At 45.5% G+C, this 16,163-nt stretch overlaps 1 protein-coding gene across 3 annotated transcripts in view; it reads right to left on the reverse strand.

Moving 5' to 3' along the window:
* The window catches only part of robo3 (roundabout, axon guidance receptor, homolog 3 (Drosophila)), a 213,670-nt gene that overhangs the window by 40,423 nt on the left and 157,084 nt on the right, over nucleotides 1-16,163 (reverse strand). For all 3 annotated transcript variants that reach the window (XM_074671880.1, XM_074671879.1, XM_074671881.1), the window contains exons 3-6: nucleotides 13,017-13,174; nucleotides 12,154-12,274; nucleotides 9,439-9,577; nucleotides 7,355-7,482 (exon numbers count right to left, since the gene is read on the reverse strand). In XM_074671880.1, coding sequence (XP_074527981.1) covers nucleotides 7,355-7,482; nucleotides 9,439-9,577; nucleotides 12,154-12,274; nucleotides 13,017-13,174 — 546 coding nt within the window. The remainder of the gene's footprint in view (nucleotides 1-7,354; nucleotides 7,483-9,438; nucleotides 9,578-12,153; nucleotides 12,275-13,016; nucleotides 13,175-16,163) is intronic.

The raw sequence follows: 16,163 nt of genomic DNA on the forward strand, positions 1-16,163 counted from the left end.
GAGCTACAACCCTGTATGTTGCCAATAGAGTGTATAATAAATTTCATCTCAAAGCACATTTAAAATAGTTAATTCTTAAGCTTGATAACAATTATTTTTATTTTTTTTGAGTGAGTCAGAAGGCCATAGACATTGATGTTTTCCTTGGTCCTTTTTATTTTGAGAAACATTTTGACTGACAAAAACATCATCTGTATCTTTTCTTTTAACTCTCTAGAGTATTGTAATACATCACAACATTGTGATGTTGTGTTTGTGGTACTATCGTATCGTGACCCAAGTATTGTGATGCATTTTGAGAGGTTCCTGCCAATACTCACCCCTAGAACTTATCATAGCTTTCACAGACAAACAGAAACACTCCTCTGATCAATATCTGCAGGAAAATGTTTGAAATGATTTCAACAATGACTAGAAAAGCCCTCAGAGAGCACAGACCTCCACCAAGCACTACACTTTAGTCCGACTTTAATGTTATACTCCCTTTCAGCAGACTGTCTGCTACAATTTGGTGTTAGCTGCAGGTTTGTACAATAATTTGTCACCTGACAGTGTTATAAATGATGATGACCCAGTACATATTTCATATTCCACATCTTAGTATCCAGAACATTTCAGGATATGGATCGTGTTTCTACATCTGTCAGAAATTTTGGTGACCGTTTGGATCGCCTCCAAAATGTAATCACTTCTTCTTTATCCCATTTTGAGCATTTCCTGAAAACTCATCCAGATCTGTTTGTTACTTTTTGAGTTATGTTGTTGTTCACAGACAAACAGACAAACTCTCCCAAAAACATCACCTCCTTAGTGGAGGTAAATATTCAGGAGCTGCTTGTTGCTGTCACTCTGCAGTTTCTCTGTCTACACTATGAAAGCCCTTGATGGTCAAAACACTTTAAGTCAAAGTCATGTGAAAAATTAACAGAAAAAAAAAAAAAAAATGTAAATATTGGCTTCACATCAGTTACCGGCCTCCTTGACTACTAATATCGGTATCAGCCCTGAATAAACGATATTGTTCGATCTTGAATGTGAAACACGGTGGGTAAGAGAAAGGTCCTGCCTCCTCTTCCTCGACACCTTCAGGACTTCCCAACAAGGCTGACGCAAGGCCTGGAATATCAAAGCCAGGCTCTGTAATCTCCCTGCGTCTTATGTAATACATCTCCAGACTTGTGCACAAACAGCTGTGACAAACACACAGAGGAGAGGACACGGAGTCACAGCACGCTGCTGGGCGGGTAATTTGACAGAAACTTGTCAACACCTGAAGATTATCCTGTCAGCCCTGTAACAACCACGTAACTCTGACCCAAATACAGAGCGGCTCTGGATTATTCAGGCTATTAAAAAGACGTTTTTGGTGTTCCTCACAGCCCGTCTGGAGAATAACAATGTTTGATTTGAGGAGGCAAGTCGGCACATCGCCTCAGGCGCTAATAAATAATTAGCAATAATGGGTGCACTCGGCGCGACACTGAGCTTTAGATTTAGGGCAGGGAGGAACAAAAGCATCCTCACATGGGACGGAAAGGAGGAGATGGGTTGCTTCAGAGCGGCTGAAATATACATGAAGAAATCAGCCAACGCTGCGTCTGTGCGCCAGCGCCGCTGTTTAGTATTCTGGGCTCATGCTGGAAGGTACGAGGCCTTTTCAAGTGCCCTCAGAAATGAAAGAAGCCGCAACTTTCTTTATCAAAAAACAGTGGCACCTCAATTTTCCAGCCCTCTAAAGTCTATAACCAGGCCTGCAGAAGTGAGGCAGCATAAACTGATAACTGCAGGGAGGTGACAGCGAGGTAAATTGGGGAACGTCTAAATAAAGAATGAAACTCTTGAGACGGGAATTCAAAGGAGCCCGGAGACTTCTTTCATACGCTGGATGTTGCCGGTGCTGCAGAACACATAACAAGGCTAACATGCCAAGATGGAGGCAAAAATAGACGAGGACTGTGACTAAAATGTCAACAGCGTTCAGGATAAGAGCTGACAGAGTGAAGGAGGAGCGCCTGAACTCTCTGGGTGTTTGTGAGCGTCTCTGTCTGAGAGAAACCAAATGTTCTCCTGCAAAGTGGCGACACGAGGTCAGTGCTTAACTCCTGAATCAGCCCGCTCAGATTTAAGGCTTTAAAGGGTGAGGATAGGTGGTGGGGGAAGGCTTGCTTACAGCAGAATGCAAATAATGTGAGCTGCTGCAGATCAGGTGAGCAGCATCCTGCAGAGAGAGCCAGATCAAACTCATGTAGGCTTACAGTCCTCTGCATGTGCAGGACGTGTGGCGGTGTGTGTCAGTCAGGGGAGATAATCTCTAGAAACTCATACCTGGAATGTCTGAGTGCAGGAAGAGACCGCTGCTCTATGAAGAACACAACTCATGTTTTAGATACTGTGGTATGGATCCTGATTGAGCTGCATCAGACATCCTAGAGCCATGGGTTATACTCTCATCATCATCATCATCATCATCATCATCATCATCATCATCATCATCATCATCATCATCATCATCACCATCATCATCATCATCATCCAGCTCTGGTTAAACCTCACAATCAGATATTAACCCCGGATATTCCAAGGCAACAGACACAGGCACATAGAAATGTAAAGGTCTACTCCAGCGTCCCTTAGCCCTCTGTGCAGGTTAACGTCCTCAGACCTGTTCTGGTTCCTCATGTCTCTGGTGGGGGGGTTATAGGTCAGTTGAAGCAGAAACAGCCGACAGACAACTTGACCTATAGCTCAACATAATGACAACCCATGACACACTACAAGAAGACACCTGTCATCTGTGACTGTTTACATCCAGGTAGTAGAGCTCCAGAGCATTATGTTAGCAGATACTAACCAGAGCTACAGCTACAGCTACTGGGGGGAAGCTGAACTACAGCTTCAGGCGCAGTAAGACTGGTCACTCACGCCGTGCTGTACTACTTAAGGTCCATGCTCGGCTCGCCTACATCAGCTGTGGATCATACCTCGTGTCTGCGTGCTTGTGCTCTTGCATGAGGTGAACCGCGCTGAAGTCCCTTCTGGAAGAGTGCCAAAGCAGAGGAGAGCTCAAGCACGGCACACTTGTGGACACACTGGGAACTGGAATTTAGGATTGAAGTGTGTCTAAGCATGGTACGGCTTGCCAGAGTGATTGCACCCTTAGACACAACATCTGACCCACAGATTGAGTCTACAACAACAAAAACACCAACTGTCAGTACTCATCAGTTAATATGGTGCTTGAAAGAAATTAAAGAGGGAGTATCCTGTTTTCCTATATCGTAACCATGGATACAATGTAACACTGCTGGATGTTCAGAGTTAACCTGTGCTGATTTCTAAACAGCTATCTATTCATACGTTGTAGAAATCCCTGAACCTGTCTGCCAACTGATCCAAACACTCTGGTTCAAAAACAGCACCCGACCTTCACAAGATCTTCACAAGACAGAGGGGTGGGCCTCAAATACCAAGGCCTGACCACAGCTCTTGACCCCGACAGGCTTTGACAGGGCTGGCCAATCAGAAGGGAGGGGGTTTGTGGAGCAGGGAGCCTTAAAGAGACAGCAGTTAAAATGAAGAGTTTGGGACAATGGCTGAAATAAGTGTTTTCTACTACAGCAGGGAGAGAGAAACAGATTTATTCAAGCTGTGAATCATGAAAAGCTACTATGGGGGCACTAGAGGGTCAGAATAGAGACTAGGAAAAAAAGCAAAGACATCCCTCTTTAATATCACTCAGACCCTAAATTGTTAGACACTTCTCCAAGAGGCTACAATGTCACTGAACCACAGCTAATGAGTATCTGTGTATTGCAACGAGACGTCAGATTAAGCCAACAAAGCAGCCTGCTGTGCTGTAGTGTCAGACTCATCTCCTTAGCGCACACTGAGCTCCCTCCACAGCACATCAGAGTGATCTGTTCCTCTGCTGCTGCTGCTGCTGCAAACAGCATGTTCCTCACTCACAGACCAACAGCAGACTAAGTGCTACACGCTAAAGCATCTTACATCCTCCACACCCCCATCTGCATGTGACAAGGGATTTACACCGACATATTGAAGCTATCACACACACACACACACACTCCCAGCAGGGGGTCCCGAGGGGCCTCGATCTGACAGGCAGCTGTCACAGTCCCACGCTGATGCAGACAGCACATTTCACACACACACACACACACACACACACACACACACACACACACACACACACACACACACACACACACACACACACACACACACTGGAGTAAACACTCACTGGAGCTCCTGCAGCTTTCTCCTCTTTTCTCAAACTCTCTAACCGTCTTTTTGTCAATGTTTAGGAATGAAATGATGACTGAGGACATGGTTGTTTCTCTGTGTATAAATCACAACTCATCTTTGCACGTCTTGAGTTTAGAGGAGGATTTTTGAGTCCACAGCCTCCTCCTGTTCCTGACACACGAACATTTGTAAATGAAAGGCCAAGTTTAAAATCGAGAATAAACTGAAGTTGGCTTCAGGGGAAATGAGAAATATAAATCCACAAAATGAAAAGACTGACTGACTGGACACAAACCCACAACTTGCAACTGTGACCCAAGACCCCCAGACCCCCACTGTGAGAGCAGTAGTCTGCTCCAGATTAGTCTCTGAACATGGTCTGTTAAAAACAGGGTTAGGGTCTGTTTCAAATACGACTGAATTCATACAAGTGTCTGATGAAAGCAAAGACTCAAACCTTGTTTCAGAAACTTGGTGCCATCAAAAAACAGACTTTAAAAAAATATATAGGAAAACTTTCAGCAGCTCCTGCTCTGAGGTATTACTGCACATCAGGGAAAATAAGGGAAAAACCATGTGAGCATCCTTTTTTTCATGGTAGCAGTACAAGAAGAAAAAATAAACAAAGCAAAAATAATGATCAAAAAATTAAAATGAAAAAAAGAGCAAAAGAAATAAACCATGACAAAAAGGTAGAAAATATGACTTAAAAAAGATGTTAAAAATATGATCAAAACTAACAAAAATGAGGGTAAGAAAAATAGACAAAGAAGCAAAAAAAGAGTGAAAATATGACAAAATAAACACAAAAGTCAAACGAAACAAAAATACAAAAATACAAACCAAGAAAAACAAAACAAAGAACAGAATCAAAACAATCAAAGTGAAACAATCAGAGAGCTCTCATCACTCTTTGATAAGTCTCTCATTGTTTTGTGTCTCGTTGTAAAAACAGAGTTTCTCAAACTCTCTAATCTTGTCTCCTCTCCCTAACGACGTGTCTGTCTCCTCTGTAGGTCAGTGTCATATTTACCATGAAGAAGCTGTTGGTGCTCCGAGCAGCTGCTCTGACTGTTTTTCACTGTGCCTCCTCAGTCGAGCAGAGAAACTCTTCATTTAGTGTTTATATGTAAGAGCAGAGGCCGTTTTTTCTTTTTGTCCAGAGAGCAAATTAAGCTGTCAGCGTATGCATGATTAATCCCTACTTTCTGCAGCACTTATTTACTGGATGGTGTTTAGGATGTTTGGGCTTTTATCGGCTGTGGTTCTTATTCATTACATGTTTTATGCATTCGGGGTGTTTGTGCTCTAAATTGAATAGCTGGTATTGATGGAAGCTCTTTCTTCGTGGTAATGAAGCTCCGCCTCTGCGTGCTAAAGCATGACTGCAAAATCAAACGCTTCCCACTCCCAGCGACTCCTGAGGTGCTTAAACACTAATTGATCACTCCGTGTTACTGATTGAAAAGAGGCAGCAATGATCAGGAGGTTTGACTGTGTGCTCAGGGTCCCCTATGTGTGCGCACACTCTCTTCACACACACACACACACACACACACACACACACACACACACACACACACACACACACACACACACATACACACACACACACACATGCAGGAATGGGATGAAATGAGTACTTACAGGATGGTCCACACTCTCTTCACACACACACACACACACACACACACACACACACACACACACACACACACACACACACACACACACACACATACACACACACACACACATGCAGGAATGGGATGAAATGAGTACTTACAGGATGGTCCGACTGTGATGGAGTGATGCAGAGAGGGATGAGAGAGGAGAGAGGAAACATAAACAAAACATGAGGATGAGACGATGAGAGCAGGATGAGAGCGGATGAAACATTTAAACAAGAGGGAAAGAAACTTCAGAGCTGCTCAGGACTCTGTGTTTGAGTCTACACATGACGTCACTGGAGGGAAACAAAGTGGTCATTTCAAAAGAGGAGGTGCCAAAGCATGGAGAGCTGCAGGAGGGATAGAGTAAGCGCTGACATGCAGGTGAAACAGAAAGTTTCCTGACTGATCTGGTGTTTGTGAAATACACTGCGTCTGTTTGTGTGTGTGTGTGTGTGTGTGTGTGTGTGTGTGTGTGTGTGTGTGTGTGTGTGTGTGTGTGTGTGTGTGATTTCTATTATCCCTAATTCTGCAGCTGCGTGCACCCAGACAGAATCAATCTCCATTTACCCAACAGCCAGCGCTTAGAGCGACTTCTCCACTCTGCCGCAGCATATGAGGGAGACGTGCAGTGATGCATGTGAACAAGTGCTTATATTGGGGGGGGGGGGTTGTCTCTCCCATCAGCAGTGTGTGTGTGCGTCTGTGTGTGTGTCTACAGCGTGCGATCACATGTGTTGACAGATGTCAGGAGTGTCAGTGCAGACTGCAGGGCTCGCTCGCAGATTCAACTCCTCCAAAGTCAAACTCTGAATTTTCCCTTTTATCAGCACAAACAGCAGATTCCTCCTGAACACACTCACTTTATTCTGATGCAGCTTCAAAGCTTTTGGGTCTGAGCGCTAGCTACTCCACAGGAATGATGAGTGGAGGCTTGAACGCAAACTTAAAATCCATTTTTGACTTTTTCTCTCTCTTGAATCCATGAAAACACAGAAGTGAGAGCAGGCTGGTGGCTGAGCGCTTTGTGCTGCATCACAACAAAACTGTCCATCTGTGCAGGTTTTGGCCTCGTGTATCGAGGACTTTCCTCCTCCATCCGTTGATGACTTGTAATATTTTTGCAGACATATCAGAAATAAGAAAAACGCCATGTCAGGCAGCCAGTTTCCAAATATCCAGGCTCTCCCAAAGCGAATAAACGTTGAGGAGACTTTCAGTCCTCTTTCTACTTTCCATGTTTAACATTCAATCATTTCTGCACCCTGACTGTGAGCAGCCAGCTGGCTCTGTCAGGAACAGAAGCTGCCAGCTCAGCGCCTTAAAGACAAAACTCAATTTGACATTTCCCTGAATATTTTTGAAGCATGTGTCTGTTTGTGAACCTGCAGGGAGTCGGGGGGGGGCTGGAATCTTACCGTGCACCTGCAGGGTCCCAGACGCCTCGGCTTTCCCGACGCTGTTCTCTGACACACAGGTGTAGGTGCCCTCGTCTTCACCTCTCACCTGGGTCAGGCGTAGGCTGTTGTCACTGCGGATTTCAAATCTGGAAACACAAAAACATGAAGTCATATTCATGCTCACAGCTGTGGAGCACACAAGGAAGGTGCTAAGTGTGGATCTGTGAGTTGATTTGGTTCCCAAAAACAGAAACTAACTTTAGACGCTGGTCCCTGACAGATGTACAAAAAAGACAAGCCGCTCTAAAAACCCCAGAACTTCACAAACTGTAAACACGAGTAGAAAAGCTTTCTGTAAACCACAAACAAGATCTGTGCAGATCTGAATCCTGCTGACAATGAGAGCACACTTGACTTGATTTCCCTGGAGGCGTTATTAAAAGTTACATCCAATCACGTGGCAGAAGTGAAGGAGAGGGAGCTGAGATTTATCCTTCAGCATCACCCTGACTGTTATCAGCTGCTGTTGGAGGAAGCAGGAACAGCCCGAAAACACATTGGACAGCTGTTTATGACATGACTGATTTTTTTTCAGGTCACCTTTTCCTCGACGGGGACATGAAAACGCTGCGCCATCCAGACATCGATAACTACGTGTAGACAGGCGTGCACAGACTTTTTAAAGGGCGGGGGCGAGATGACATAAAGGCACAAACAGAAAAGTCTCTCCACTGAGCAGGCCACTAGATTCTGCATGTTTTTTTTTTTTTATTTTTTTTTGGGGGGGGGGGGGGGGGGGGGGGGGGGGGGGGGGGGGGGCATAGTACTCATTGTTGGCAGCCAGAGGGCAGTTCAGTGTGTTTTTTGTGCACATTTTGGCTCCCAAGAATGCAAGCTCCTAAAAGGGCACTTAAATGTACTATGGCCCAGAAGATGACACTTTAGCACACATTTAGGTTCCCAAAAGGACATTTCTGTAAACTATTTACCACGAGTGGGCACTTTTGGCTTCCAAATGGGCCCCATAGCGCTCATTTTGGCTCTAAAAAGGGCACTGTAGGGCTCCATTCAGAACCCAAGATGGTATTTTAGCACACTTTTGCCTCAAGAGGCCACTTTTGCACATATTTGGTGCCCAATAGGGCATTTCTGTGAACTATGGACCACAAGAGGGCACTTAAGCACACATTTAGGCTACCAAGGGGGGCAGTTTACACTTCCTTTTTATCAAACAATAACCAAAGTCAGCTAGAGGACGTTTGTAACCACATGCTTCTTTTACCTCAGACACCAAGTTTATGCTACCTGCACCTCATGGAGCAGGGACCTGGTTCCTGAAATGGCTCGGTGCCATTTACAAATGTGCTTTGTAGCAGAGCAGTGAGTCTGATGAACAACACCCCCTGCATGACCTGCTACCCCCAACACGAGGCAACTGCACCGCCAAGGCATTGAGGAACCAGCACAAGCTGGCTGAACCCACGGCCAAGACCAGCAGGCTGAGGAACTCAGCACTGCACACAGCAGTCAGGATTTATAATGACACTGTTTAGACTGGGAAAACAAAACAAAAGACAAAAAATAGCAGGGCCACCATGCCTGCTGTCTGTTCCCACTGCCCTGAAATATTTGACTTATTTATTTATGTTTCTAAATCTTGAAATTGTTGTGTGATTTCTTTTTCCAATGTTTTGCTTGTAGAGTAGTGCTGCACGATTTGGGGAAAAGGTGCGATTTGCGATTAGGTGGACAATATTGCGATTGCGATTGTGCTTGCGATTTAATAAAAAAAAGTTGTGTCATGATGAGTCTACAGACTTGCTTGGTTATTATGGAGAAAAATCTGAATTGCATGTGCTGACATTGCGATTGCGATTGCGATACTCGTGCAGCCCTATTGTAAAGTTCTGTGTTTTTCAGTGGAGCCATGGCTTCACTGTAAGCATTAATTAATCAAATCAAATCAAATCAAATAAAAATCCAAGTCTGAAGTGAGCTGTTGTCACAGTCTGTCTCATCTCTGGTGCCTGAGCACAGAGCCAAACTCTCTGAGAACACCTGTTGCTCCTTGCAGCTCTAACACGGTGTGTGTCCTGCCTTACCTGCCGCGGGGCAGCTCTCCTTCCTCTCTCCTCCAGCGGACAGTCGGAGTCGGGTCCCCGTGCACCTCGCAGTAGAAGTCCACGGTGTCGTCGGCCAGCACCACCTGGTTGACCGGCTGCTTGATGAAGACTGGACGCTCTTCAGACAGAAGCAGAAGAAAGAGAAAAGATGAAGACTCGTTCAGATGCTACCTCTCACGTGCAAATTACTTTTTACACCAAAAACGCTCTTTTGACTCTCTGATGTAAACTCTCTTGGAGGCAGTTTGAAAATCTTCAAATCTGACGAACAGCTGTGAGAAGTGAAGAGATGAAAGTGGTGAAAAGAGAGACAAAGGAGGGAGTAATGGAGCAGAAGAGGAGCAGGAGGTGGAGGGTTGGAGGGGCTACACATGCTGAGGAAAGCTGCACTACACCAGAGCTCAGTTTGACTCTGAACATTTGAGCCAAGCTTCAAACCAGACACAGAGACTTCCACTCAAATCTCTCCAAGACAGGAAATGTTTGGATGAAGCCCTCAGCAGAGGAAGGGACTGAAGTTTAGAAAAAAAACTGAACTAATGGAGTTAGAGGCCTGTTGTTGGTGTATGAATCCATTCATCCAGACTCTGAATACACGTCCACAGACTACAGACATAATTCACTGGGGACATATGTGCAGGGAGATAAATGTGCACTGTGAGCTCTTATCACGACTCGAATCCTTTTTAAAAACAGCTCAGGAATCACTGCAGATGTGCTCCGGCTATTATCTTGCAAATTTCACAGATGGCAGCGATATCAATTATACTGGAAAGTGTCAGCCGTGCATTTTCAGGAGCAATAATGTGAGAAATGACAGTGTGATCTTCACAGGGTTAAGGTTTACTGTTACACCACCACAGCAGCTGCTGTGTGGAGAGGATCAATACACGCTCTGAGAGCCTCAGTGCTGCTGCTGTGCAGAGAGGAGCAGGGAGCAGAGAGGAGCAGGGAGGAGCAGAGAGGAGCAGGGAGGAGCAGAGAGATGCAGGGAGGAGCAGAGAGGAGCAGAGAGGAGCAGGGAGGAGCAGAGAGGAGCAGAGGAGCAGGGAGGAGCAGAGAGGAGCAGAGAGGAGCAGAGAGGAGCAGGGAGCAGAGAGGAGCAGGGAGGAGCAGAGAGGAGCAGGGAGGAGCAGAGAGGAGCAGGGAGGAGCAGAGAGGAGCAGGGAGGAGCAGGGAGGAGCAGAGAGGAGCAGAGGAGCAGGGAGGAGCAGAGAGGAGCAGAGGAGCAGAGAGGAGCAGAGAGGAGCAGGGAGGAGCAGAGAGGAGCAGGGAGGAGCAGAGAGGAGCAGAGAGGAGCAGAGAGGAGCAGAGGAGCAGGGAGGAGCAGAGAGGAGCAGAGGAGCAGAGAGGAGCAGGGAGGAGCAGAGAGGAGCAGGGAGGAGCAGAGAGGAGCAGAGAGGAGCAGAGAGGGAAGCCAAAGGTCACCTGGATACAAACATTCATCCTCTGCCATACGAAGCTCAGAGAGGGGAATCAAACTGGTCTACGTTGATCTTCTGCAGAGCTCTTAAAGAGGGACCTCACTCCTCAGGTTACTGAAAGCAACATTTAGTGTGTGAGTCTGTGAATGTGTGTTCACAGATTTTGGGTTTGCCAATAGATAACATGAGTTTAATAAAAATGTTTGAGTGGGAGACTGGCTGCGACACCTGAGCCACAACATTTCAGGGTACATGAACAAACAGTACAGAAAGGGATCCTCCGAGAAGGGACCTTGAGCTAAAGTTAGAAAAGCTCAACTCACATGGAGCTGTCAGTTAGGATCAGTTCTCTGAAGGGTTTGAGTGAAGCTCTTCACACTGTGTCTATGTGTCCATGATGCTGTGCAGTGCTGCTCCAGAGCACATGAGGGCAGTGTGATTTGTTTGATCCCTCCTTCTGGTCCTGCTACCTCTGGTTGTGATTTGAAAGTATAATGTTTTAATGAAGCTGAAACATGTTGCTGTTTATCATCAGCCACTGTAACAAGGAGGACTAGATGGGTATGGCCGATGAGCGCCTGAAACAGAAATGTAGTAAAAACAGGAAACACCATCTTTCCCAGTGGACCAATCACAGGGCTTGTGGTTTCCTTTGTTTTGATGGTCAGTTAAATTTGGGAAAAAGTGCATGTCACACTCTGACTAAAGGGCTGCGCAAACATTTGGCAAAAACTAGTTGAGGGGTTCCCAAACCTTTCAGCCCACGACCCCAAAATAGCGTGTGGGGAGTGACCCCCTGCTGTGGGGAGTACATCAACAGCCAATCCAAAAATAAGCAAAGAAAATATCTAAGATTCTTCACTTAGCTTATGAAGTTAACTGGAGATTTATTCACGGCGGGGTGATGTGTCGTTCTTTATTACCAAATACAAATCAACAGACTGCAATGTTTCTAGCGCCACCTTCTGGGGTCGGATTGATATGTCTGACACCCCAACAGAAGGACCAAAAAGTGGGACAGTACAGTTGGGTGATTTGGAGACCTGTCCCGGTTTCAGTCAGAGGAAACGCCACAAATGAGAGAACATTCCCGTCACGAGAAGTTGTTTCAGCGTCATTTTAAGCATAAGAGGGAAGAACTGATGAAAACAGCTGCTCATTGGGTGAATGCTCTGAACATGAGTTAGGGACATGGTCAAAGAGACACTGTGCAGAAAATACATCCCCACCTCAGGATGAGCTGGACTCAATAAGAGCAAACGTGACTCACCAAACACCACCAGCTCAGCAGGATCACTGTCTTTCTCCCCCACCATGTTGGTCCCCACACACACGTACATGCCAGCGTCACTCTTCCTGGTGTTGGAAATCATCAGCTTCCCTCCGCGGATCTGGAAAATCAAGCCAAAGATGAGGATTAAAGCAGAAAGAGGTAAATCAGGATGGTAGTGAGGAAGAGGAGGAGGAGGAGAGGAGGAGAGGAGCAAAGGTGGGAGGAGGCAAGGAGAAGACGAAAGGGAAAGAGTTAGGAAGAGGATATCTGAGTGGACAGAGGAGATACTCCATCATTTGAAGCGCTTCATGACAGATGGCTCCTCCACGAGTTCTTACACTGTTTGACAGTGAGTCCAGCTCCACACCAGTCGCCATAGAAACATCTTCTGCTGCTCAGCTGGTAACGAGGAGAGTCAGATCAATGCTGGAGCAACACCAACACGCTGAGAGTTGTTCTGTTTGACCTTTTCTTACACTCTCAATTATCCTGTTTGCTCTCGTCCAGCACTCTGATTGGATTGCAGCAGGTTTAGTGTCGTTTTAATTGTTACGTGTTTTGGGACCGCTCTTTGTTTTTTGGTTGATTTAACAAATGAACAAAAACAGTCCTCTTGAACACCTGTGTTCGTCAGCACAGATGGAAGTGGAATTAGTTTTAATGCAGAGCTTCTTCATAATCAAAGAGTGAAGTGTTGGTGTGAAGTGAAGGCAGGAAAAAGGAAGTGAGTAAGAAGTAAATCAGAAGGGAGGGGGTCAGAAAAGGCTGATTTCAGTCCATCAGTGATTGGTTTGGTTTAACTTGGGGCTTAACGCGGTAGATTTTGGTTGAGAAAGATGTAAGAGAAGTGACGCCCTCACCGTGATTCTCTCATCTCTGTCGTTGACGCGGATGTTGTTCCTCTTCCAGGAGATGGTGGGCTCGGGGTGGCCTCTGGGGGGGATACACTCCATGACAGCCGGCTCGCCTGCTGCCACCACCACGTCGCTGGGCGTCTGGCGGAAATCATCTCTCAGGACTGTGGAGGAGAGGTCAAAGCCAGTTAGGAAGTGTGAGTAAACATCTTTGCTGATGGTGGTGTGTTTTATAATCAGACAGGGACGATGTGCTTCTCTGCTCATTCTTTTCCAATTTTTGGGGTGTTCAATTTAAAGAACAATTCTTTCATATCTTCATTTCTCAGTTCACTTTTTTGACACTAGATCATATGAAAAAGTTAAATGATGATGATGTCTACAGAAGATGCCAGGAGCCACATTTTCCCAGAACATGTGAATCACATGTTAGTCACTATTTAGGAATAGTTACTAGGCAAGAAAAACATTTCGCCCTCTGCTGGGAAAAAGCGGTAACTGTTTTTCCAACCCAGCTTATAAACAAAGACTTAGAGGATTTAAATAAATAAAAAAAATATAAAAAACAATAATTGTAATTTTAAACTCGTATAAAAATTTGAATGCTAAGGTGAATCAATTTTTTGTCCCATCCCTGTCTTCTAAGATGGGTTTTTCTGCTGCAGTATCACTATGAGGTACAGAGAGCCCTCTGATTAATAACACAACACCTGACCTCTTAATATGAGTGTATCTGATGCAAAATAATGCTTGGACACTTTTTCTCCAACGGAGCAGCTGGTTGAAAAGAAAACTGACAAACATCAGAGGACAACTTTTTTTTTTATATTTGAGGAAGAAGACAACCAATAGAGACAACAGTCTCCTCTCCTCAGCACAGTGAGTCTCTCTGCCCGCTGGGCTGAATCCAACATTTAGCAGACCATTTTAGTTTGGATTCTGTATGACTGTAAAAATAGCACCGTGTGCACGTGTCCCTACGGTCTTCGTTGTGTCATCTGTGCAGCAACACACCAAATCAATAATGAAGGCTCCTGTAGCTGAAACATACACACACACACACACACACACACACACACACACACACACACACACACACACACACACACACACACACACACACACACACATAGTGAATGAATTATTGAATTTGATTCACACACACACACACACACACACACACACACACACACACACACACACACACACACACACCATTGGCTTATGCACGTGAACTAGTGCCCGTCAGTGACAAACAGCGTCAGCGTTGGAAGCAGCGCAGCGACAATATGAGGAGCAGAGAGCGTCTTTGAATACCAAATGGAGAAAACAATCAGCTCTCTTTCTGCCTCCCTGGGGCCGATCCATAAAACATGTCTCTGCCTTCCTCCTTCACCTCGCCATCCCTCCTCCACAGCGTGCCCGTGTCCTGCAGGCACTGGGCCTTTCCCTCCACTCAGGTCCCTGGAGCTCTGCGAGCTCTCAGATTACAGGTTTAGAGCATGCTTTTGTAGTGTTGGGTGATGAGCTGACAGGAGGAGGGAGCCAAAGCCGTGCAGGCCTACGGGCCAGGAGTTTGGCCTCCAGATCAGCTGCAGCTCTTTCAAAGCAGCACTCGTGAGTTTTTTCTACCCTCAAATATTCCTCCAAGTTATCTTTGAAGTTCTGGATGTGGGTATGGGAATTGGACATGAAGGAGCTGCTGGGTTAATAATTAATGCAGGAGGATGGTTTAAATTATGGCAAACTCATTGATAATATCAATAAGTGATGCCGATATAATGACATTCCACTCATGCCCTGACTTTCAGCTCCTCTGGATGTGCCGGAGTCTGCAGGGAGACTGACAGAGAGATGAGCAGAGACAAGCTTCACCCCAAAGTTATATCACAATCTGCTGTCCTAATTTGCACTCTTCACAGACTTTTGAACATCGCTGCAGAAAAAGGCTGCCGAGTAGATGAACTCTCCGGGGATGCAAACACGACAAGACCCTTATACAGAGGCATGTCAGCCTGTCGGAGAAGTTTGTCATGTGTAGGGAAAATTGAGATCTTATGGAGTAAAACTGGCAGGAGAACTTCAAACATGAGGTCCCTTCTCTCAGGATCTCTTTCTTTACTGTTTGTTCATGTACCCTGAAATGTTGTGGCTCAGGTGTCGCAGCCAGTCTACCACTCAAACATTTTTATTAAACTCATGTTATCTATAGGTATTAATTACCCAAAATCTGTAAACACACATTCACAGACTCAAACACTAAATGTTGCTTTTAATAAGCTGAGGAGTGAGGTGCTCAGAGAGGGAACCCATCCTCAAGATTCCTGCTTAACTGCTAAGTTTCATGGCGACCAGCCCCACCCCGGGGTGCCCTACAGCCCAGACTGAATGAAGACAGACTGGGAAGTACAGCCATGGCCAAAAGTTTGAGAATGGCACAGGTTTGGATTTTTACAAAGGTCATTGTTTCATGACATGGAATGACTCTGCAGTCAATTTCAATTCATCTGATCACTCTTCACAATCTCGAGTTAATACAAAAACCACAGGGACTGACGCAGCAAATACCTGAAAAATAAAATTTGTGCCATTCTCAAAACTTTGTAACAGCTGGACAACATCATCTGAGGAGTTGTCCACATCATAAACACCTCGAGGAGACGCAGCTCTTTGCTTCTGTCAGAGACAAAGTGCTGCTGGGTTGGAAAAACAGTTACTGCTGGGACTGGATCAAGTCTCTAGGACATGATGCAAGTCCCAAAAGCCTTTCTTTAAAAAGCAGGAATTCTGCTTTCCCATATTTTAAAGTAAGGATCCTGGATGTTCAAACCAAATGAGTGCAGATTTCCAAAGCTAAGTATTCATATGTTAGAGAAATCCTTGAATCTGTCTGTGAACTGATCCAAACACTGTGTTCCAAAGCTAACACCAGATCTTCTTGCTGAAATAATGAGGTTATCAAAGGAGGACATCCTTCACATCGGAGGGGCGGGCCTCAAACACCAAGGTCTTCCCATTGCTCTGCCCGTGAGAGGCCTCCTGAGGGCTGGCCAATCAGAGGGAGCCTGAAGGCTGTATGATGCCTCCCACATGAGTGATTCACATGGAAATGAGACTGGCAGAATTAGCACCAGAGGATGGATGTGACTTTTT

This window comes from Halichoeres trimaculatus, unplaced genomic scaffold (assembly GCF_033239565.1).
Source record: "Halichoeres trimaculatus isolate MK-OKI-2021-1 unplaced genomic scaffold, fHalTri1.1 fHalTri1_scaffold_6, whole genome shotgun sequence".
NCBI classification, from domain to species: Eukaryota; Metazoa; Chordata; class Actinopteri; order Labriformes; family Labridae; genus Halichoeres; species Halichoeres trimaculatus.